General features: G+C 43.2%; 1 protein-coding gene across 1 annotated transcript in view; it reads left to right on the top strand.

Annotated features, from left to right (window-relative positions):
* CCDC66 (coiled-coil domain containing 66) overlaps nucleotides 1–24,096 on the top strand; it is a gene marked incomplete at its 5' end in the record, with an annotated part of 189,354 nt that overhangs the window by 15,337 nt on the left and 149,921 nt on the right. The window contains 3 exon segments of the mRNA XM_082266270.1: nucleotides 22,523–22,594; nucleotides 22,598–22,609; nucleotides 22,611–22,696. Of these exon segments, the coding sequence (XP_082122396.1) occupies nucleotides 22,523–22,594; nucleotides 22,598–22,609; nucleotides 22,611–22,696 (170 nt within the window).

Genomic DNA, 24,096 nt, shown 5'->3' with positions numbered 1-24,096 from the left:
TAGTGACACTGGCCCTAGTCAAATGCAACACTAGTTAAAAACAGTCAGAAAAGATAAGTAGGGGGAAAAAATGTCAGTGACCTCCACCTGTAAAACCATTCCTGCTTTTGGAGGTCGTCTCATTGTTGCCAATCTAGTGCACCTGTTGTTAATTTCATTAACACCAAAGCAGCTGAAACTGATTACCAACTCCCTCTGCTACTTAACTGACCAGATCAATATCCCAGGGTTTAATTGACTTGATGCTATACTCTGATTAAAAAGTATCCCTTTAATTTTTTTGAGCAGTGTTAACATTTTAAAAATGCAGTAACATTTTAAAAATGACATTCCCATTACAGCAGTAGTAAATTCTACAAACTTTTTTTTCTAAATGGGCCTATAATGACATCACTCCAGCGCATGCGTTGAAATGCTATCGCAGCATGCCACTCACAGTGCACTCAGTGTTCCATGGATACAGAACATACTGAGCATGCATTGGTGACGTCTTCAGCTGAATCCAATGTGAAAATCTCCAAAATGGTGCAAGTTTAGTAGATATCCACAGAACCTACAGGTAGGATATATTAGGAGCTTACCTGTAGGAAAAAGTTGATAGTAGGACTTTAATACCACTTTAAGAATTTAACATAATTCCAAGAGTACAGCCTACTCTAGCAAAGACTTTCAAAAGTTTGACTTTTTGTAAATAAACCAGTAAAAGTCATCAAAAGCTTGCTACTTCTATGTAGACATCTATAATAATTTATGTGATCAGGGAATATTGATGATGACAGGTGTGTGCCAATGTTTTGTACCGAAAGCAGCAACAGTATACAGACTATTGGCAAGAGCATACGGCATATAAATGGATAATTAATGCAAAGATCATCCTTTTCCCTGTGAGATTTGCCGTTTTAGTGTCAGCAGAAACCTTTTCTCTTTCTCTGCTCTAAGATTTGACTTAGTGCAAAAATAGCTTCGCTGCTTCTAATCTGTGCATGAAATATGGATTTGCTGTGCTGAAGATCCTCCTAATCTTGCAGCGGCTCCTTAGATCTGATATGAAAAGTAGAATTCGAGTGACACAAGAGAACTGTCTTAATCCAAGGACACAGCAATTGAGTTGTGGCCTTGATTTCCAATTTAGCTAAAGTTAGTTAAAGGGAAACTATATGTGATTAGCGAGTGCTCATATTGAGTTATTGGAAGGTTTACTATAAACTGTTTTTGTGGTCATTCACTCAAAATGTCACATTTTATGACTTAAAATGTATCTAAACCCCAAACCCAAAATGTAATATATTGGAACTTACTAGTTCTTTGTGTGATGCCTGCCTTTGTTTTCTATTTTTAATTTTGTTTTGCTTTATTCTTTCATGGTAATCCTGCCAAAACAACAATTCCTGTCCCTGGGTGGCTACATCACTCCTGTACTCTATCTTTGGAGGGAGCCATGATTGTCACCCTAGACTGTTTTTCTGATATGGACTCCAAAAACTTGGTAGATTACTAAAGGTAGATAAGAAAGAAGATATTCTTCTGTGCAGCTCCCAGGAAGTGACAAGGGTGCTGCATTTCTGACAGGATCAAGGGGCACTTTCTGTACTTGTTGAGAATGATCTCAGTTTGATGCAGCCACTATATCTAAGGACTAGGAATGCACCGATATATCAACCGCCGAAAATTTTCAGATGAAAATAGGGTTATTGGCATTTTGCTGATAGAAAGAAAGGTGCCGATAATGGCCCCTGAAAATTATTGGCCAAAAATAGGATTATCTGTGCCAATAATGGCTGAAAATAGAGTTATAAATTCATATTAATTCAAATTCATAATATTAATTAAAAAGTCGAATATAATACAATTATACATAAAAATATATATATCACAGATGCGGTGAGCAGCACTACAGCATTGTTTCCATTAGTTCATGTGCAAAGCAATCAAGCCATCCCACCTGCTGTATATGTAGAATAAAGTCCACAGGGATTGCTGCACCGGCTGCATATATAGAATAAAGTCCACAGGGATTGCTGCACTTAAGAATTTTCTTTTATTTGAAAAACATCCAAAAAGTACGTACCCGTACAATTGCAGTGTATTTCATCATAACAGTTTCAGGCTAGTAGGATGACGCCCTTCCTCAGACAGAAACACATCTAAAGCATCTAACACATACAAAGACTTATATATTCTTAACATCAATCAGGAATCCACCAAGTCATCAATCATTAATTCAAATAGGTGTCTCCAATCAGTCATTAAGAAGAAGAAGGTTACAAGTGTTGAATCCTTCCCCCAATACAATTAGTAATATTGTTTATCGCATCCTAAAAAAAGAAGACATTTATCATAATAGTAGCCACAATATACACCCATTAGTTACCAAAGCCCAAATGCTAATCATATATTCATTACTGTTATTACTGTTGCAAATACAAGGAATGTTGACTTACATACTTTCACACAGGAATATTCACAAGATCTTGATTTATACTTATTCTTATGAATACTCCTGTGTTATCTAAAGTATGTAAGTCAACATTCCTTGTATTTGCAACAAAAAAAAAAAAAAAAATATATATATATATATATATATATATATATATATATATATATATATATATTTTTTATTTTTTTTTTATTTTAGAACTGTCCATTTAAATTTTGGTTTTCGGCCAAGTGCACCCTGAATTTTCCGTATCAGTACCAGAATTTTAATTTCGGTGTATCACTACTAAGAACTGTAAGCTGCAATATATTGCATTTTTGTTCTTTAGTTATCATTTAAAGGCATTGTACAAATTGTTTTAAATGATAATGTTTTCCTTATGTTAACTAGGTATTATTGTAGTTATATTCCCTGTGCTGTTTGTTTGCCTTACCTTGTAATGATGGGTCCACATGTTGTAGCTCTAGTTTGTAGTGTCATGGCTGTTCAATTCCCCTATGTTCAACTAGCTGGTTCCTTTGCACCAAGGACAACTTCAGGCACCATGTCACAAAGCGTCCAATGCATGTCTCACCATCCCTTCTCTGTTGCAACACAAATGTGATGAAACATTGCATATGTGAGCTCTCTCTGTCTGTAAATGCTCTGCTTGTTTGTGTCTTTGTCAGATCTAATTACTGTGCAGTTCTCACCTACAGAGCATTAGACTGGGGGACCCAGGGATTGTAAGATATGTAGTTTCTTCACAGGAAGTGTCAGTTCTTAAACTACAGACTGAGGTAATCTGTTAACTTAAAAAAAAAAAAAAAAAAAAAAAGATCCCGTTCCCTTAAAGCATGTTATACAGCACAGTGCTTGTGCTGTGTCATTTGGGCCCCTGTATCACCTAAAAAAACCTGGCTGATCCTGCCAGTTTCTACCCTCCCCTCTGTAAACTGACCCCAGTATATCATGGCTGCTGAGCCCTGACACCGTGGTCAGTTTACGTGCCTCCATCATCCGCAGCCCTGCTCTGTCCTGCTCTACCTGCCTGTCTGCTCGTGTCAGTGCCTGCCCCCTCCCCTCCTGCTGCTCTCATATCTAATATAAAATCATCCCATCCCCTCTGTAATATAACAACAATTATCCCTGTGTCTGTGTTATATATAAAATATGCTGATCGGTACCTATATCAGAGCGGCTCCTGGCGCTTATGTGCCTGCACTGCTCTCTCTCTCTCTGTCCTCTCTTCCCCTCCTCTCCGCAGTGTTCCGCCCTGCCCAGTGGAGCTGTCAGCCAGGCAGAGGAGAAAGCTGAGAAGTCAGCTGAGCACTGGGAGCCATTCTAATATAGGTACCAGTCAGCATATTTTTTCTATAACACAAGCACAGGGACACTTATTGTTATATTACAGAGGGGTGGAATGATTTTGTATCAGTGGCTTAACAACCACTTTAACCTGTGCAGTTCCATACTACAAGTCTCATGTTTCAACACAAATTGAAACTGCTGACACAGGAATGTGAATTTACTCTACTATAGGCTTTGTGTACAGGGCAACAAATGACACCATGAAACTACATGATCAATGCACATCTTATGCAGGTGAAGAAACACGGTAAAGGTAGAAATGCTTGTCATGTCTTTAATATATAAATGTGTTGGATGTGTCCCAGAAGGCAAAGGGGGGAGCCAAGTGGGAACAGGTACCTATCAAACTGGATACCCCCTCCAATCCAAAAAATGTAATGTGCTAAAAGTTGAAGAGAAGGGGGTAAGGCAGAAAGCCAAATTTTCTCCTTTGGGTGAAGTCCCCCTTTAACGTTCTGAAGCCAGAATGTTTTTTACCTTAATTTATTCCCTGCATTATGGTAAAAAACCTTCTATAGCTTTCTGCCCCCCCCCCCCCCAATCTCTGTGTGAAGGGGAAGAGAAGGGAGAAGAGATCCAGTGCAATGCACAGTTGCATCTCTTCTCCCCTCTTTTTCCCTTCATACAGGGCCATTGGCTCTTGCTGCTGTGAATTGAATGCAGAGAGGAGGAAGTGGGGGGGGGGCACTGTGTGTGTCTATGGAGACACACAGCTCGGGAGCAAGCACACACTGTGTGCCTACATAGCAAACAGCTTGTTATAGGAGCAATTGAAGAAGAGGAGGAGCCAAAATTGTTGGCGGGGTACCCCAGAAGAGGAAGTTTGGGGCCATAATATGCAATGCCTTTGCACAGAGCAAGTAAATATAACATGTTTATTATTTTAATTTTAAAAAATTACATTTACTAACACTTTAATAATCCCTTTAACCATATATCGTAAATAACTGAGGTAATGAACAATTATTAATTAACCATAGTATATTTTCTTTTACTATGAGTTAAGTATTATATTAATATTATTATTATTAATATTATTATTATTCTGCATGATTTATATAGCGCCAACAGTTAGTATTAACTTTGATATACCATTCTATATATTTAAATATAAACATAAATTGTTGTATCTCTACCAGCTCTAGAGTACAGTCTATGAACTGTTTCCACCTCTTAACATTGGTCTGATTCAAGATTTCCACACTTAATATTTAAATATATAGCAGTTTTCCATATCTGCTATTAATGCTGCCACCATAGAAGAGGCAGTAGTAATCAAGTGCCTCATAATAAGGATTTGGATATATGTCTGGCCTGTCCTGAGATTTACAGAGCCCTGTAGGCAGGTGCAGTCTATTTTCTCCACTACAGGTGGCGCTCATCTGCAGGGGCAATGCAGGTGACGGTGGAAGTCGAGGGGAACCTAGTTCCTCTATGGTCTCCTCGATCACAGAGAGGCAGTATCCAACTGGATGTTGGCATCCCATTTGACTTTGGTGGCAATCTAGGCTCAGGCAGAGTCTATTTAAGATTTTGGCTCATGGGTTTGGCACACATTTCGCGCGTGGCTAGAGTAGGGACAGATTACCCATCTGTCAGGGACAGTGCTTAGCATCAGGGAGAGGTTCCAAATGAGTAGGGAAAGTGCAGTGACACGCCATCCTTCCTGGAAGCCTCCCCACTTGGGTACAGAATGGCAAGGCTGCATTTAGCCTTTTGAGGTAGACTCTGTCTGCACACCTGAGACCTTCTGCTACAACTCATCGCTGTTACACCATAAGTATTGTGAGTGCTCCCAGGCTTGTTGTGTATTGCTGGACTTTCAATACAGTTCTGTATTCTGCATCTGGACTCTGAGTTTTTACTGCCGCCACACCAGGCTGCACCTCCCCACAGCCCTGTCAGGCAGACATGTAATATTGCAGCTTATTAGTCTTCAGTTGTGGTAGCATTAGTTTTCATTTTTCAGGCTAAATACCTTTTCTTCACATACAGAAAATACTTGTCGATCTTATTGGAATTCTAATATCCCTGTAACTTCCAGAGCACTGCGCTATAGTTTCGAACATTGCTATTAGCTTTCCCAGCTATCTTCTCTAAACTTCATAACATCTCTCACCTATGTAATGGAGATGAAGAGCTTGTGGTCCAAATCAAGAGCGCAGGCTATGGTGGCAACTCTCCTTTTCCATAGATATAGTGCAATAAACATTTTCACCCTGGGACAGGAAGTATGTTAATGGTAGACATGTGCGGTTCGTTTCGTTCCGAATCAAAATTTGTAATTCCGAATTACAATAGTAACGAATTTAACAAATAGAAACGAAATTTCGGATGAAATTCAAATTCAAATTGTTTTTGAATCAAATTCTAACCATTTTTGAATTGAATTCGAATTTCCGAAGATATTAAATATAATAGAAAATAAAGGAATAGAATAGAAAAGAATATAACAGAATAGAATAGAGTAAAACAGAACAGCATAAAAAATAAAAGAATAGAAAATAAAGGGATAGAAGAGAAATAAAAGAACAGACTAAAATAGAATAGAAAATAAAGGAATATAATAGAATAAAAAAGAATAGAATAGAAAAATAAATAGAAAGAGTATAACCTTCTTCCGAAATTCGAATAGAATAAATTTGATTTTGATTGGAATTCAATTGCAATTCGAATAGAATTTCATTTCAAATTGGTTTGAATTTTCCAAATTCGATCAAATTGAGTGCAATTCGACTGAATTTGGAAAATTCTAACTGATTCCAATTTAAATAAACAAAACACATTCCAAAAATGAATTAAACTCATTTAAATGAATTTATGTAAATAACTAATCAAACCAAATTTTTTTTGTTCTGCGTATGTCTAGTGAATGAAAGAATCACCAGTTGTAGATGTAGGAAAAAAAGATTAAAAAAAACCCGAATGCAGTCAATGCATCTATAGATTGACACGCTGTATTATTTCACATTTTTGTTTTAGGGTTTTAATACACTTTAACAGATGATTTTTAAATACATTTTTGATAGGAAATCCAGCTTTTGGTAACATTCACTGTTCTTAAAGCAAGACTAAACCCTCCTATCCTTCACAGCCAAGCAAGCAGCTATCTTAACCTCTGTATGATCTGCAATGGCCATAGTGCTGCACATGTGATCAGCTATGACTCCAGCCATTTGATGACAACTGTGACAGTTATCAATCACAGCATGCCTTGAATACACAGTAACTGTTTTGGGAAACAATGAAATTGATGGATTTTGTTCCACTTTGAAACACAGCCAATGTTATATTCACTGGCCCTAAATCATTGTTTTTAAATCAATAAATCTGCACTGATTAAAAAGAAAGACCAGCTGTGTTCCATCCCACTGGCTGCACATTCATGCCCCTGCAAATAAGGATTTTAGCTGGTCATAGACAGTTCGAATCTTGGCAGGTTAAACGGGAAAGGGACAGAATTCGAACCATGTATGGGCAAGCTAAATGTACCTAAGTTGATCAGGCCAACCCATTGGATTTTACATGCGATTATTGCTAGCGGTTGTTATAGCCATTAGAAATAATCACTTTGTTCTCCCAGTGGGGATGGCTTCCTTCGCCCCCCACCCACCAGGAAAATACAATAGCTCCATAGGAGGTATTCCCCCATCAACACTGGCTGTGTTGATGGGGGAATTAAGTGATTATGGGATTGTATGGTAGGGTTTTCAATACTGTTTTTTTTTATTTTTATGGTTGAACCGGATGGAATTGTGTCTTTTTTCGACCTGACTAAGGCCTCTTACACACGATACTCCTGTTTGAGCATCTCCTTTTTCAGGCGTAATTTTTGTCTTATTAAAAAGCGTGCATTTGCGTGTATTTTCGCGCATTTGCGTTCGCGCAAATGCGCGCCTCTGAATATGCAAATTTTTTTTCCAGATCAACAGTATGGTCGTGTGCGTTCATTTGATTGTATTTGCGCGCAAATGTTAGGCGTAAATTACTGTTCAAAAATGCAGATTTTTCTATTTTGTTCTTACTGAAGAATACGCGTCGCTCATTTACGCGGCTGTGTGCATAGGCACATTAGAATGAATGGGCTCTATTTTAGCTCATAAAAAAAAAAGCTGTACTGAGCATTTTTAAGCTGCAGTGTGCAAGGGGCCTAACTATGTAACTATGATTTTCATTTCCTGCAACCCAAAAGAAAAATCGCAACATCTTTAGCCGGCCTTACACGGAAATCCCCATTTGCACATGTTGACTTTTGCCCACTGCAGCCAGAGCAGTCAAAACTAAGATCTTTGTACTTGTGTGTCCCTTATAATGTTATTGAATTATGCATGTACAATTTCAAATAATAACAAGATAACATTTTTTTCCTTTTCTGATCCTTTGGTAATGTGAAAATCTCCCAGTTATGTATTTGTTCACCAACTTTGTATCATTACATTCTTAAAACATGACATACTTTCAAATGTGTCTATAAAATGTATGGTAATAACATGTTTTCATTTGAGAAATGACAGAAGATCTGCAAGGATATATGTATGTTGTCATTATCAGGGGCCTTGCTGGCTGGCCTTCAAATTATTCACTCTAATTAAAAATAATATTGTATCTAACATGTACTTTGCTGCCCTCTGCTGTTTATATTTTTTTATAGCATAGATTCATTTCACATGCACAAAAAAAAAAAAAAAAAAAAAAAAAAGAAAGGAAAAAAAATAAGGTCATAGCCCCCAACTGTCCCTGCCATATCGCGCATTCCACCTGATCCAATCAGAGAACACTCTGCATTCATTCACACAATGCTAAGCATTCTCTGAATGGAGTCTGTGCTGATCAGCCGACCTCCTGTGTTCACAATGAATCAGGTCAGCCGCTTTGCTCAGGACCCAGAAGCAAAAGGAGATCACCGGAGAAGTGGTGTCTACTTTTAGGGAGATGTATGGTATAAACATAGTTACACTGGTCCAAGCTGAACCAATGTACCTATGTATAAAATATCCATACATGGAATCCTTATAATAGTTAAAATAATAACTATCAAAAATGAATAGACGCAGAGGGAGTTTCACCGTTCCCTTTCTGTTCCTTTTACCCTTCCCTATTTTTATTTTTCATCTATTTCTTTGTAAAAATTGTTCTTTCACCTTCTCTCCCTACTATTTTCTACTAGCTGTTAACCCCCAAACCCAAGTTTTCCTTTACACTGTCCAGAATGATAATTACTTGCCTTGTAAAACAACCCATTCAGTTTAAAATATAAATAAAAGGCAACACATTTTTTTCTGTGAGTGTGTGCGCGCATGTGTATATATATATATATATATATATGTATATATATATATATATATATATATATATACACAGTACAGACCAAAAGTTTGGACACACCTTCTCATTCAAAGAGTTTTCTTTATTTACATGACTATGAAAATTGTAGAGTTCCCAGAGATGCTTAGCACTTGTTGGCCCTTTTGCCTTCACTCTGCGGTCCAGCTCACCCCAAACCATCTGGATTGGGTTCAGGTCCGGTGACTGTGGAGGCCAGGTCATCTGGCGCAGCACCCCATCACTGGCGCAGCACCCCATCACTCTCCTTCTTGGTCAAATAGCCCTTACACAGCCTGGAGGTGTGTTTGGGGTCATTGTCCTGTTGAAAAAGAAATGATGGTCCAACTAAACGCAAACCGGATGGAATAGAATGCCGCTGCAAGATGCTGTGGTAGCCATGCTGGTTCAGTATTCCTTCAATTTTGAATAAATCCCCAACAGTGTCACCAGCAAAGCACCCCCCACACCATCACACCTCCTCCTCCTCCATGCTTCACGGTGGGAACCAGGCATGTAGAGTCCATCCGTTCACCTTTTCTGCGTCGCACAAAGACACAGTGGTTGGAACCAAAGATCTCAAATTTGGACTCATCAGACCAAAGCACAGATTTCCACTGGTCTAATGCCCATTCCTTGTGTTCTTTAGCCCAAACAAGTCTCTTCTGCTTGTTGCCTTTCTTTAGCAGTGGTTTCCTAGCAGATATTCTACCATGAAGGCCTGATTCACACAGTCTCCTCTTAACAGTTGTTCTAGAGATGTGTCTGCTGCTAGAACTCCGTGTGCCATTGACCTGGTCTCTAATCTGAGCTGCTGTTAACCTGCGATTTCTAAGGCTGGTGACTCTGATGAACTTCTCTGCAGCAGAGGTGACTCTTGGTCTTCCTCTACTGGGGCGGTCCGCATGTGAGCCAGTTTCTTTGTGGCGCTTGATGGTTTTTGTGACTGCACTTGGGGACACTTTCAAAGTTTTCCCAATTTTTCGGACTGACTGACCTTCATTTCTTAAAGTAATGATGGCCACTTGTTTTCCTGTACTTAGCTGCTTTTTTCTTCCCATAAGACAAATTCTAACAGTCTATTCAGTAGGACTATCAGCTGTGTATCCACCTGACTTCTGCACAACACAACTGATGGTCCCAACCCCATTTATAAGGCAAGAAATCACACTTATTAATCCTGACAGGGCACACCTGTGAAGTGAAAACCATTTCAGGTGACTACCTCTTGAAGTGTGACTCTACAATTTTCATAGTCATGAAAATAAAGAAAACTCTTTGAATGAGAAGGTGTGTCCAAACTTTTGGTCTGTACTATATATTTCTTTTTCAACAGGACAATGACCCCAAACACACCTCCAGGCTGTGTAAGGGCTATTATAGATAGATAGATAGATAGATAGATAGATAGATAGATAGATAGATAGATAGATAGATAGATAGATAGATAGATAGATAGATAGATAGATATGTCTATCTATCTATCTCTCTATCCAGTATCTCACAAAAGTGAGTACGCCCCTCACATTGTTGTAAATATTTTATTATATCTTTTTATGTGACAACACTAAAGAAATGACACTTAAGTGTCAAAAATAGGCCCGGGCTTAAAGTGAATAGTTGCCGGGCAATCTTCTGGGACCTGCGACGTGTCCCAGAAGATTGCAGGGAGGGAGGGGGAGAGGAGAACTTCCACTCAAGCCGCCTAGGCAGAAGCAGAAGTGGGAGCGGGTACCTGTCAAAACTAGCTACCCCCCCCCCCCCCAAAAAAAAGACATTCTAAATGTGGCATGTCAGGTGGTCAGGAGCACTTAAAGCGGAAGTTCCACTTTTGGGTGGGACTCCACTTTAAGGATTGGTAAGTTGCAATTTTTTAGGTTAATACTTCTTTTGTTTTCATGTTAATTGTATGACTCAGGTTCTTTTTAGAGTCGTGTAATAACAACTTTACAAAAAATTTATCAAACTAAAATTACAAATGATAGTCGGTTGATGTCATGGGTCTTCCATTTTTTTATGCAGATAAGCACAAATTAGACAGCTGGTTGAACATTTGTAGCAGTATCGTTACATAAACAGCATAAGAACAATCATATGTCAGATGTAACTGTTACATAAATGTTATATATATAACATTATGTTATATGTTATAAAATACACCGATCAGCATACCTTTATGACTACACACCTAATATTGAGTAGGTCTTGCTTTTGCTACCAAAACAGTCCTGACTCATTGAGGTATGGATGCCACTAGACTTCTGAAGGTATAGTGTGGTATCTGGCACCAAGTCCTCAGTAGTAGATCCTTCAAGTCCTGTAAGTTGTGAGGTGGGGCCTCCATGGATCAGACATCACATCCTATAAATGCTCATTTGGACTGAGATCTTGAGAAGATGAAGGCCAAGTCAACACCTCAAACTTGTTTTTGTGTTCCTCAAAGCATTCTTTTTGAAGTGTGGCAGGGCACATTATGCTGCTGAATGAAGCCACTGCCATCAGGGAATACCATTTCCATGAAGGGGTGTTCTTGATCAGCACCTTCTCTGGCTTGCCTTCTTCCAATATTGCATCCTGGTGCCATCTGTTCCCCAGGTAAGCAGGGCACACTCGCCCGACCATGTGCATATTGTAAAAGAAAATGTGATCCATTAGTCTATGCCACCTTCTTCCATTGCTCTGTGTTCCAGTTCTAAAGCTTATGTGCCCATTGTAGATGCTTTTGGCTGTGGACACGGGTCAGCATGGGCACCCTGACTGGTCTGCTGCTAAGTAGCCCCATACACAACAAACCGCATCGCCCATTATTTCTGCTTTCAGCACATCAACTTCAGAGACAACATTACTTGCTTCCTAATATATCCCACTGAAATTTAGATGCCCTTGTAAGATAATCAATGTTATTTACTTAAATACTTAATGATTGCCCGCTGCAGTTTACTGCGGCAGGCAGCCCCTCCTGTGCGTTGACCTACGTCGATTGCGCGCCTGCGGTTAGGGGGGGGAGCAGACTTGGCAGCGGGTACTCCGATGCACGGGGCAGGCGGCTCCGATCGCCGCCTGACACCGCGATCGTACTTCTTTCTGGAATGATCACAGAGCGCCTGTGATCCTTCTATATAGGATCACAGGTCTCTATGGTCATTCCATAAGCCCCACCCCCATACAGTTATAAACACACCCCTAGGTACACATTTAACCCCTTGATCACCCACTGTGTTAACCCCTTCCCTGCCAGTGTCATTATTACAGTAAGGGTGTATATTTTTAGCACTGATTACTGTAGTAATGTCACTGGTCCCCCCAAAGTGTCAAAAATGTCAGTTAGGGGTCCGATCTGTCTGCCGCAATGTCACAGTCCCGCTAAAAAACGCAGATCGCTGCCATTACTAGTAAAAAAAAAAAAAAAAACAATATAAATGACATAAATCTTTCCCGTAGTTAGTATACGCGATAACTTTTGTGCAAACCAATCAAAATACGCTTATTGCGATTTTTTTTTACCAAAATATGTAGCAGAAATCAAATTGGCCTAACATGTTAAAAAATTTCGATTTTTTTTTTATTTATTTTTTTTAGGAGTGTTATATATCAAAATGTGAAAAAATATTGTTTTTTTTTTAAATTGTTGCTCTATTTTGTTTATAGCGCAAAAAAATAAAAATCACAGAGGTTATCAAATACCACCAAAATAAAGCTCTATTTGTGGGAAAAAAAGGACATAAATTTTATTTAGGTACAGCATCGCACAACCGCGCAATTGCAAACCTTAGTGATTGCAAACCTTATTTAGAAAAAAAAAAATAACAAACATGTTATACGTAGCTGCTCTGTGTGTAGACACTCCTGGCTCCTCCTCTTTTTGGTGTGCTACCAAAGAACGTCACTTCCTATTATGGAACACTTGCGGGCTTGATCCTGAGTCTGGGTCTACGTCTATTAACCACTTTACCTCCGCTCACATGGAGGCTACTGCGGCACTTTGCCACGATCCCGTCCAGCGACGTAGACCTACGTCGCTGGACTCCTCCCCCTGTAGGCGGCACTTGCGCGCCGCCGGAAGCGCGCTCCCGCTGTTTTCATTCACAGCGGGAGTCGGGCCAGGGGAGGAGCAGCGGCGATCGCCGCTGCTCTTACCCGATCGTCTGGGATTGAGTCTGGAGATCCGCCCGCTGTGTGTAAACACAGCGGGCGGATCTCCATAGTGACAGGGAGTGACAGATCGGAGTGTTCAGCATAGCTACAGTGTGTAAGGGTTAATGTAAACCAATGCCTCTACCTTATTATCTCCGATCTTTTATCGCCGTCAGTCACGTGCACTCCGGCTGGGAGGAGGGGGGAGGAGGAGAACGGCTGTGATCCTATACAGAAGGATCACAGGCGCTCTGTGATCAATCCAGAGAGAACGGTCAGCTGTATTTACAATGGTTGACCATCCTTCTCTCTCAGCGGGGAGCGATCACAGGTGGCCGGTGGCGCGCGCTCGCGCCTAGCTGCAGGTGTGCGACCGACATAGAGCTAGGTCAGTTCACGCAGGAGGGCCAGCCTGACGCAGTAAAACTGCGGCGGCAATCGGGAACTGGTTAAAGTAGAAGTTCAGGCAACACCTAATGCTAAACCTGCTCTCTCCCACATTCTAAACCTAATCTAGCTAACCCTGTAAAGAAAAAAAAACGCTATACTTACCTATTTTGAAGCCGATCTGGTCCGGTCCCAGCATCAGCTGTCAGGGGCGGCTTTGGTGTGGAGGCTGGTGCAGGAGGTGCAGGAGGCACAGCCAACAACACAAGCCCCATAGTAACTCTATGGGTGACATAGTTTCCCAGCCATTTCACAGCTGTTCTGGGTCCTTCCCTGCACACAGCATCCGCCACTGGAAACCGGACCGGATCGGCTGCAGAATAGGTAAATACTGCGATTTTTGCTTTACAGGGTTAGGCTTAGTTTTTAGTTAGTTTTTGCCTGAATTACACTTTGATGTTTTGTCTGCAATATCAGATGTGTTTATGCAGAAACCAGGAACTGTTCGCCTTTAAAAAACGTTCCCATCATTCTTCAGTCTAACAAAGAGAAACAGGTGCATCCTGGGAACTCAGACTCCATCTTAGAGACTAAAAGAAGGAACCAAATATCAGAGCACATGTTGGGACTGAAACTTGCATACGCTTGTATCCCCCAAACGTAGCATTGATGTTGAGAATTAGGCCTAATGCACACAGGGCGTAGAAAAAATGAGCTGCAGAGCCACTACCAACACTATTAGTAGCCGTCTTAACTGATTTGACTTTCAGCCCAGTGATTTGAATAGAAGCCACATTCAAGTTGGCTCATCAGGATCAGGATCTTGAAGGGAAACCCCACGCCAAAACGTAAATAAAATTGTCGTGGGGTCCCCTCCCCAACATCAGTACCAGACTCTTATCCGAACATGCAGCCCAGCAGATCAGGAAAGGGGGGGCTGAGCCAGTGCCCCTCCTCTCCTGGACCATACTAGGCCACATGCACTCAACATGGGGGGAGTGGTTGCTTTGGGGCAGGGGGGCTCTGCGCCCCCCACCCCAAAGCACCTTGTCCCCATGTTGATGCGAGCAGGGGGCTTATCGGAATCTGGAGGCCCCCTTTTAACAAAGGGGCTCCCAGCAGACATGGGAGTAAGTCACACATGTGCAAGTCACAAGCAAGTCTTAAGTCTTAACCTTCAAGTCTCAAGCAAGTCCCAAGTTACTGTGGCGAAAAGCAAGCAAGTCAAGTAAAGTCCCTGCTAGAAGTCAAGCAAGTCAAGTCAAGTCATTTATTTTGGTCAAGTCACAAATCAAGTCAAAATACTGATCTACCTCAATTTTCACCTTTAAATCAGTTAAAGGTCAGTGGTCAGGAAAGGTTTTGTTTTATTTTCAACATTAACAAAACTGCTTAGTGCTTTTTTCTTGGCATATTAAAGAAACACTTTGAATGCCCAAACAGCTCAAAATCCTTCGTCCGGTCATGTTTCAACACCACAGTCACTAAAAACATGTTAAGTATTTCCATTGTTAAACAGCCAGTGTCCTAAAAATCAGAACACACTGAGGTGACTGTGGTGTCAGAAACATAACAGGCACATTAATTTTGCTTTAACATATCTTGAGAAAATGCAAATATTTAATAACTTAAAAAAGTAAAGTCATTTTGAGTCGTATGTCTCAAGTCAAAGTCAAGTCTCAAGTCATGAATACCAAGTCAAAGTCAAGTTGAGTCTTTTATTAATTTTAGCCAAGCAAGTCTCAAGTCCTCAAACTGGTGACTTAAGTCTGACTTAAGTCAAGTCATGTGACTCAAGTCCCCCACCTCTGGCTCTCAGATCCCGCCCCCCATGTGAATGAGTATGGGGTACCCATTCACCGCAAAAAAAGGTAGTGTAGTATAAATAAAAGCAAGAGATGGTTTTGACAAGTCCTTTATTAAAAATCTCCCTCCAGTCTTCTTCATTCTGTGTTTTTCCTCCGGTCTTCTCCGCCACTGCTGTCTTCTCCACCGCCAACTCAGTCCTCTTCCGACGCTGTCCCCCATCGTTGTGCAGCTCCGCTCTCTGTTGGTTCTTATAAAGCAATGGGGCGTGGCCATCCAGTGACATCACAATGAGACTGACCCCTTGTGCCCCACGTGCAGTCACAAGGAGCAGGATCTATTGGTGACGTCACCTGGTATGATCTTGAGGGGGACCCCATGCCATTTTTTTTCCATTTTGGAATGGGGTTCCTTTTCAAGATCCATACCAGTCTCAATAGGCCCTTTGAGACTGGTATAGCTCTTGGGGAGACTCCACGCCGTTTTTTTTTCTTTTTTTATTTCGGTGAAGGGTTCCCATTTAAGATCCTCAGCACAAGTCGCACCACAAGTCAGATCATCCTGATCCGACTTGGATGCGACTTTTAATCAAATCAATGGGCTGAAAGTTGGATAAGTTAAGACCGCTCTCAAAGGGAACCATTGATTTTGACATGTCAAAAAAAAATGCTTGATGCGGCTTACTGCTGTTTCGTAACATTTACAAGCAGTTACAAGCATTTGGGATGTGAAATGCCAGTAAACTACCGTCTTGAATGCAATTTATCTGCTTTCAAAAAACATCAGTAAACTCAACTGCCTCTAAACTACTGTAAACGACTGAGTGTACTTGTACACATAAGATAACGTTGAGGAGAGTTCAGAGACTGCTGAAAAAAATGCCCAACTGCTCTTAAACGTGAGTTTAGCAGCTGCAGTCTACATGAGGCCTAACTTATTGCCATCTACAGCCTTAGGCTCCATGTACACGGGACGTTAGAAAAAACGTGCTGCAAAGCTAGTTCTGACGCCGGGAAAAAGCAGCTGTTAAACGTGCTTTCAGTAGCTTTTTTCATTTGCGTTATTGCACGTTTGGCCACGTTGCTTTTAGCAGCGTTTTTTCTGCCTCCATTCAAAATCAATGGTTCCCTATGGGAGCCTATTGATTTGAATGGAAGTCGCACCGCAAGTCGGATCAGGATGATCCGACTTGCGGAGCGACTTGTGCTGTGAGAATCTTGAGGGGGAACTCCACGCCAAAAATGGGAAAGAAACTGCGTGGGGGTCCCCCCCAGGTTCCAAACCAGGCCCTTCGGCCCGACACACACACACACACCTCATTTAATCCCCTTTTTCTCTTCAGTTCTGTTATATACAGTGATGGAGACACTGTGCAGTGCTCGCCGGTGTCTCATGTAAAGTCCCAAAACTGCCCAAAATTTTCCATGGAATTTGAGGGTAGCCCCACGCCGAAAAAAACGGCGTGGGGGTCCCCCCAAAACCCATACCAGACCCTTATCCGAGCATGCAGCCCGGTAGGGCAGGAAGGGGGAGGGGACGAGCGAGCAGCCCCACCCCAAAGCACCTTGCCCCCATGTTGATGAGGACAAGGGCCTCATCCCCACAACCCTGGTCGGTGGTTGTGGGGGTCTGCGGGCAGGGGGCTCATCAGAATCTGGAAGCCCCCTTTAACAAGGGGCCCCCCAGATCCCGGACCCCCTCCCTATGTGAATGGGGATGGGGTACACTGTACCCCTACCCATTCACCCCATAAAAGGCAGTGTATGTAAGTAACGACAGGAGACATTTTGGAAAGTTTATTAAAAATCTTCATCTGTTCTTCACAGATGACGTAGTCTGTGACATGAGGGGGCGGGGCCTCCCGATGACGTCATCGGGGGCCACGCCTACAATGACTATATAACAAGCTGCAGAGACCGGAGACCGGCATAATCACCGGAGACATCGTCGGAGGAGGACCGGAGGAAGAAGAAGAAGAGAAGAGCAGACAGCAAAAGAGCAGACAGCAAAAGAGCAGAAGAGCGGACAGCAAAAGAGCACGAGAGCAAAAGACCAGGAGAGGGAGAAGACCAGAGCAGAGAAGAACAGATGAAGATTTTTAATAAACTTTCCAAAACGTCTCCTGTCGTTATTTACATACAGGGCCGCTGATAGAAATCATGGGGCCCCGTACAGCCTACCTGACGGGGCCCCCTTCAGCCCCACCCCTGGCCCCTCCCCAGACCCCGCCTTGAAACAAAGTGCAGGTTTGTCTTCAAGTGATAATTTATCATACCACGCCATGCCATTCATAGTAAATATGTGCAGAGCGCAGTACAATCACCACACCATGCCATATTGGCATCCATAGTAAATATGTGCAGTGCAATGCAGTATAAAACTCACAACGGACAATCAGCTGCTTCTGCCCGCCGCACAGCCACTCGCTCTCTGTCTCGGGCCTAACTCAGAGCTGAGCGGAGGAAGATCACTCTGCAAGGGAAGAAAATAGGCGGCAGGCAGCCGGGACCTGAAATTGAGCCACCATAAGGATTGGGCCCGGAATACACATGCGTCCGAAATATCTAACAAAAAAAAACCCTCCACTCGCACCAGCACAGAGGTCAGAGAGGGGCCCAAAAATGGCAATCACACCCCTGCTAGTAAGAGTCACTAGGGTTGGTGTCACCTGGTGCGGTAAACCATGGTGTCACCCCCCGAGCTCTCTCTTGCAACAGAGACTGAAAACATGCTACAGGAGACAACCAGAGAGTGCAGGCATCATACAGGAGACAGCCAGAGACGGCAGGCATCATACAGGAGACATTAAGAGACTGCAGGCATCATACAGGAGACATTAAGAGACTGCAGGCATCATACAGGAGACATTAAGAGACTGCAGGCATCATACAGGAGACATTAAGAGACTGCAGGCATCATACAGGAGACATTTGGAGAGTGCAGGCATCATACAGGAGACATTAAGAGACTGCAGGCATCATACAGGAGACATTTAGAGAGTGCAGGCATCATACAGGAGACATTTAGAGACTGCAGGCATAGTACAAGTACTGTGGGTGGTGTGGTTGCAGTGTACATAGCTCTGGGGAAGCCTGTCCTCCCTCTCCTTCTAAAATAGACCTGTGTGACCCCCCCCCCCCTCCTCTGTGTGCAGCTATGGCAGGAGCTCTTCTCACTTACATTAGTTGTCCCGTCCAGATAGCATGTCTCCTCACACTCCCAGCCCTTCCGTTGTCAGTGGGAAGTGCAGCAAATGTGGAGGTGGAGCAGCTCAAGACAAGAAGTTACAGCTTCCTTATCCCGGGGTCTCCATGCACCTGATTGGTTGCTGGGATGCTAGGCGGGCCCAGCAACCAATCATTTTGACAGGCGGGACTTGGACGTTCTGGGAGCTCTGCCATTGATGCAGGCATTTACCCGAAGACTTCAGACTGTCTCTTAAGCTGCCCGGGCCCCCCTGCTGAGCTGAAGACACAGGGCCCAGTACAACAGGGCCAGTTGTACTGGCCTATCAGCGGCCCTGTTTACATACACTGCCTTTTATGGGGTGAATGGGAAGGGGTACAGTGAACCCCATACCCATTCACATAGGGAGGGGGTCCGGGATCTGGGGGGACCCCCTTCCAAATTCCGATGAGCCCCCTGCCCGCAGACCCCCACAACCACCGGCCAGGGTTGTGGGGATGAGGCCCTTGTCCTCATCAACATGGGGGCAAGGTGCTTTGAGGTGGGGGTGCATAGCTCCCCCTGCCCCAAAGCACCAACACCCCCCCCATGTTGAGGGCATGTGGCCTGTTATGGTCCAGGGGGGGGTGGGGCCGCTCGCTCATCCCCTCCCCCTTCCTGCCCTACCGGGCTGCATGCTCGGATAAGGGTCTGGTATGGATTTTGGGGGGGACCCCACGCCATTTTTTTTGGCATGGGGCTACCCTCAAATTCCATACCAGACCCGAAGGACCGGGTTTGGAACCTGGGGGGGACCCCCACGCAATTTTTTTCCCATTTTTGACATGGAGTTCCCCCTCAAGATTCTCACAGTGCAAGTCGCGCCGCAAGTCGGATCATCCTGATCCGACTTGCGGTGCGACTTCCATTCAAATCAATAGGCTCCCATAGGGAATCATTGATTTTGAATGGAAGAAAAAAAACGTATAACGTGGCTGAACGTACGTTCATCACGTTCGGTCCCGTTTGGTCACGTTCGGCCGCGTTTCTGCATTTGAAACGCCGGGAAACACACATTCGAACGCAAATAATTTAGTTCCAAAAAACGTCCCTGAACTCAACTGCCCGCAAATGACTGTAAACGACCCTGTGTACATGGACAGATAAGATAAAATGTAGATGGGTTCAGGGGCTTCTGAAAAAAACGCCCAACTGCTCCTAAACGGCCATTTACAACGTCCCGTGTACATGGAGCCTAACTTGTTCATTGTATTTCTGTATATTTCATTTACTGATTATATTGTCTTTTATCTGTTTTTCCTAATATTTTTCACCACCCTGTTTTGTTAATAAAGCTTCAAGATTACACTCAGTCTGGCTTAGTGTAAAATAGGAGGGTTTTGCTGCATGTCGAGTTACACACAGGGAAACATGTAGCGAGGACAGAAAAGTGCTACCAAGTGATACATTTTTGATATTTGTTAGAAATCAATTCTTTATATGTAAAATAGGGAGTATAATGTTCTTGGAAGAGTGGGAAATTTAAAGTGTTACTAAACCCAGAACCTGCATTCACTATCTCCGGTCTCCCACAGTACACAGAACATGGAAATGCAATTATTTTAGTTACTGCTTTGATCAGTAGATGAAGGAAACAGTAGATACAAAACTATCAATGTTACTTTGTAAGTTACTTTGTTTCTCTCTATTTTTTTGAATAGTGTTGATAAACGAAGAGCTGAGAATTTCTGGAGGCACAGAAGGACTGGATGCGCTACGAATGCCGTGTGTACTTTGATGACTTTTTTTGGGCATGTGTAACATGTCCTCAACTAGTTATGTCTAATACAGGAGGTATGTTAGGATCCTTTCACACGGGCGCTCTGTATGTCCGTATTTCATAAACATAAGAAAACAAAGAAGAACTCTGAGGAAGAGGCTAAGCCTCGAAACGCGTCAGCCGTCATCTCAACAGGACTAAGGACATGGACTATTCCCGACACTCAAGCGATTGAGTCTGATATGATCATTTTTAACTTCTGTTTGTGAGTAGCCATTTTTATGATTTATTAATAAAGCCATACTATTGAGGATAATGCGCTAGGTCGGTGCGCCCTTCTTTGTTTTCTTATGTTTGTAGTACTGTTGGACTACCCCAGTCCTTTAGGGCAGCAAGACTCCGAGACGCCATATGTGAGTCACGTGGGAAGTGTGGTCGGGGAGCTTGGATTCTAAGCGCAGGAGAAAGGTGGCATCACCATATTGTTTTGGAGCTGTCCGTATTTCATCCCATTTTTTTGCGGATGGAATACGGACATAATGCATGTCAATGGGATTGCGGATGTCAGCGGATGACCATCCGCTGACATCTGGTTTGTGTCCTTTCCGATTAGTTCAGTTTTTTTGAATATAAGAGAACCCTATTTTTTTCCCGTTTAAAAAAATGGAACGGACGCAAAAACGGATGTCATCCGCTGACATCCGCAATCCCATTGACATACATTAAGACCTCTTTCACACGGAGCGGACCGTATTGCGATCCGCTCCGGCACTTTTTTTTTTTTTTTACGGACACGGATCACACTTGTGTCATCCGCTCCGTATGTCCGCATATCATCCCATCCGTTTGCGGATGATATACGGACATAATGATGTCTATGGGATTGCGGATGACACCGCTGACATCTGATTTTGCATCCTTTCTGTTTTTTAAATGGAAGAAAAATAGGGTTCTGTTCCGTTCCAAAAAACAGAACAGAACTGAAAGGATGAAAATCGGATGTCAGCGGATGGTCATCCGCTGACATCCCCAATCCCATTGATATGCATTATGTCCGTATATCACCCGCAAACTAATGGGGTGATATACGGACATACGGAACGCCCGTGTGAAAGAGGCCTATCTCCGTTTATCTTCCGCAAACGGATGGGATGATAAACGGACATACGGACCGGATGACACAAGTGTCATCCGTGTCCGTAAAAAAAAAAAAAAAGTGCCGGAGCGGATCAGAAAACGGTCCTCCCCGTGTGAAAGGACCCTAACTCACCAGATCACCAGGTGAAAACAGAGGGAAGAGGCAAATAAAATAAAACTAATGCAGCCATCACATCTATTGATTAGGAAGCTGCAATATATTACATTTTCGGTTTTGGGTTTAATATTGATTTTTCTTATTTAGCTAGGAAAACGAATGCAGCCACCACATCTATGGCCTGCTATACTGCAATTTTGTTTCTTGGTTTGGGCTCCATTCACACCTATACAGTTTACTTTTGAGCATTTCTGCAGGGCTTTTTGCGATTTTGGCAAATTTGTTGTTGGGTAGATTAAAAAGCGCAAAATCGCAGTAAAAACACACTACATGCTTTTCTGCAGCTTCTCCATTGAAGTCTATTGAACCAAAAAAAGCAAAAAAAAAGCAGCGTTTTACATTTTAAAAAGTCGCTGACCTTTTCCAAAATTGCATAAGCACAAAAATGCATTGATATGAATGTGTTCCATAGGAAATAATGTCCTGCATTTTTGCAAAAAATAAAAAATTAAAAAACGCATTGTGTGAATGGAGCCTTGAATGGATTAGTGACAGACTACACCATATGTTATTTTATTATCTTGCCATCATTCCACTTTATACAAAGGTGGACAATAATATTTTATTTCTATCCAGCCTACAGAATAAAAGGCATGCACAATGAATGAATGACCTGCCATTACCATTCTACGTGAAATCACTTCTGGTTGGGAAGTGTGACACCTGAAATAACAATACTGTACACCACAATCTGCCCTTCTCAAATATGGCACCCGGGTGCTCAACAGCTCCTGGCTAGCAGCCAACCCGGCAGCTGATTGTACACTTCCTCCCTGTCACCCAGCAAGTAACGCAGGCCCCGATTGGCTGAAAGGTTCTCCAATAGCACGGGGTGTGTTTAAACCGTGGCAGCAACCAGGGTATACAGTGGGGAGTCCGGGAAGTGCTGAGCTCAGGATGACTGAGGCCGGTTGCGGAGAGAACAGGCTGAAAGAGAGCGCGGCACCACACCGCGGGCTCTGAATGAGAGAGTGAGGGGAGCGGAGGCCATGAACCTGGGGTGAGTGTGCGAGACACCACACTGCGGAATATAGGACGGGAACGGTCCATCTGTGCCCGCTCTGAGGGGGGTCTGTGTGTACAGTGGGTGCGGGTCATACCATCTCCCTGATATCCAGACCTATGACAGGTCCTTCTACAGGCCTCACAGACTTGAGAGGGGGTTCTATGGAGGGCAGAGCCTGCTGTCATCAAGTGATATCACATTCTACAGTTAAAGAACAACTCCAGCAATGAATAATGCTGTACAGTCTGCTGGCATACAAGGTGTTAACTCCCCCCCCCCCCAAATCCCTGGCTGTACTTACCTGTGTGGAGGGTTGGCAACCCCCACATGGCTTTGTGTGTGTGTGTGTGTGTGTGTGTGTGTGTGTGTTTTTCTTCCTGACATACAAATAAAATTTACTGACAGAGGATGTTTTTACAGCTTGACAGAAACTCCCATTGGAAGCTAAGAGAACCCATGTATGAACAATATGCAAACTTTAACAAATCATCTGCCCGGATTTACAATGAAGAAGTCTGAACATTGGGGTTCATTTACTAAAACTGGAGAGTGCAAAATCTGGTGCAGCTGTGCACAGAAACCAATCCGCTTTCATCTGAACAAGTTGAAGTTAGAAGCTGATTGGCTACCATGCTCAGCCGCACCGGATTTTGCGCACTCTAGTTTTATTAAATCCACTCCAATGCGACCAGGGCCAGGACTGAGAGATGGGGGAACCTGGGATGGGGCTGAGAAGCAAGTCCCTTGGTGTGCAGTGTGGGCCGTGGCCAGGGTATGACTAACACTGGAAATGGGGGAGGGAGGTAAGGCAATGAGAAGGAGGAGAGAGAGAGAAGGGTGCAATATGGGCGGTGGGGTGAGAGAAAGATAGGTGGGGGTGAGCAAGAGATGGGTAGGAAGGAGGAGAAAGAGAGGCATGGGTGGGGATGTAGGAAGAAGGGGGAAGGGTGAAGGGTAGGGAGTGGTTGGGAGGTAGGAAGTGGGGAAGAGCGAGAGATTTGGGGGGGGGGGGGGGGGTAAGAAGGAGGAGAAGATGGGATGGGTTGTAGGAAGTGGGGAAGAGCGAGAGATGGGGGGGGGGGGTAAGAAGGAGGAGAAGATGGGATGGGTTGTAGGAAGTGGGGAAGAGCGAGAGATGGGGGGGGGGGGGGTAAGAAGGAGGAGAAGATGGGAGGGGTTGTAGGAAGTGGGGAAGAGCGAGAGATGGGGGGGGGGGGGTAAGAAGGAGGAGAAGATGGGAGGGGTTGTAGGAAGTGGGGAAGAGCGAGAGATGGGGGGGGGGGGGTAAGAAGGAGGAGAAGATGGGAGGGGTTGTAGGAAGTGGGGAAGAGAGAGAGATGGGAGGAGGAGAAAGGTGGATGGAAGAAAAGTGTAGGAAGGGGGAGAGAGAGATG

Source organism: Pelophylax lessonae, assembly GCF_965119305.1.
Source record: "Pelophylax lessonae genome assembly, chromosome: 8".
NCBI lineage: Eukaryota > Metazoa > Chordata > Amphibia > Anura > Ranidae > Pelophylax > Pelophylax lessonae.
The sequence above is the reverse complement of the archived record's forward strand: the minus strand, read 5'-3'. Positions and strand labels throughout refer to the sequence as shown.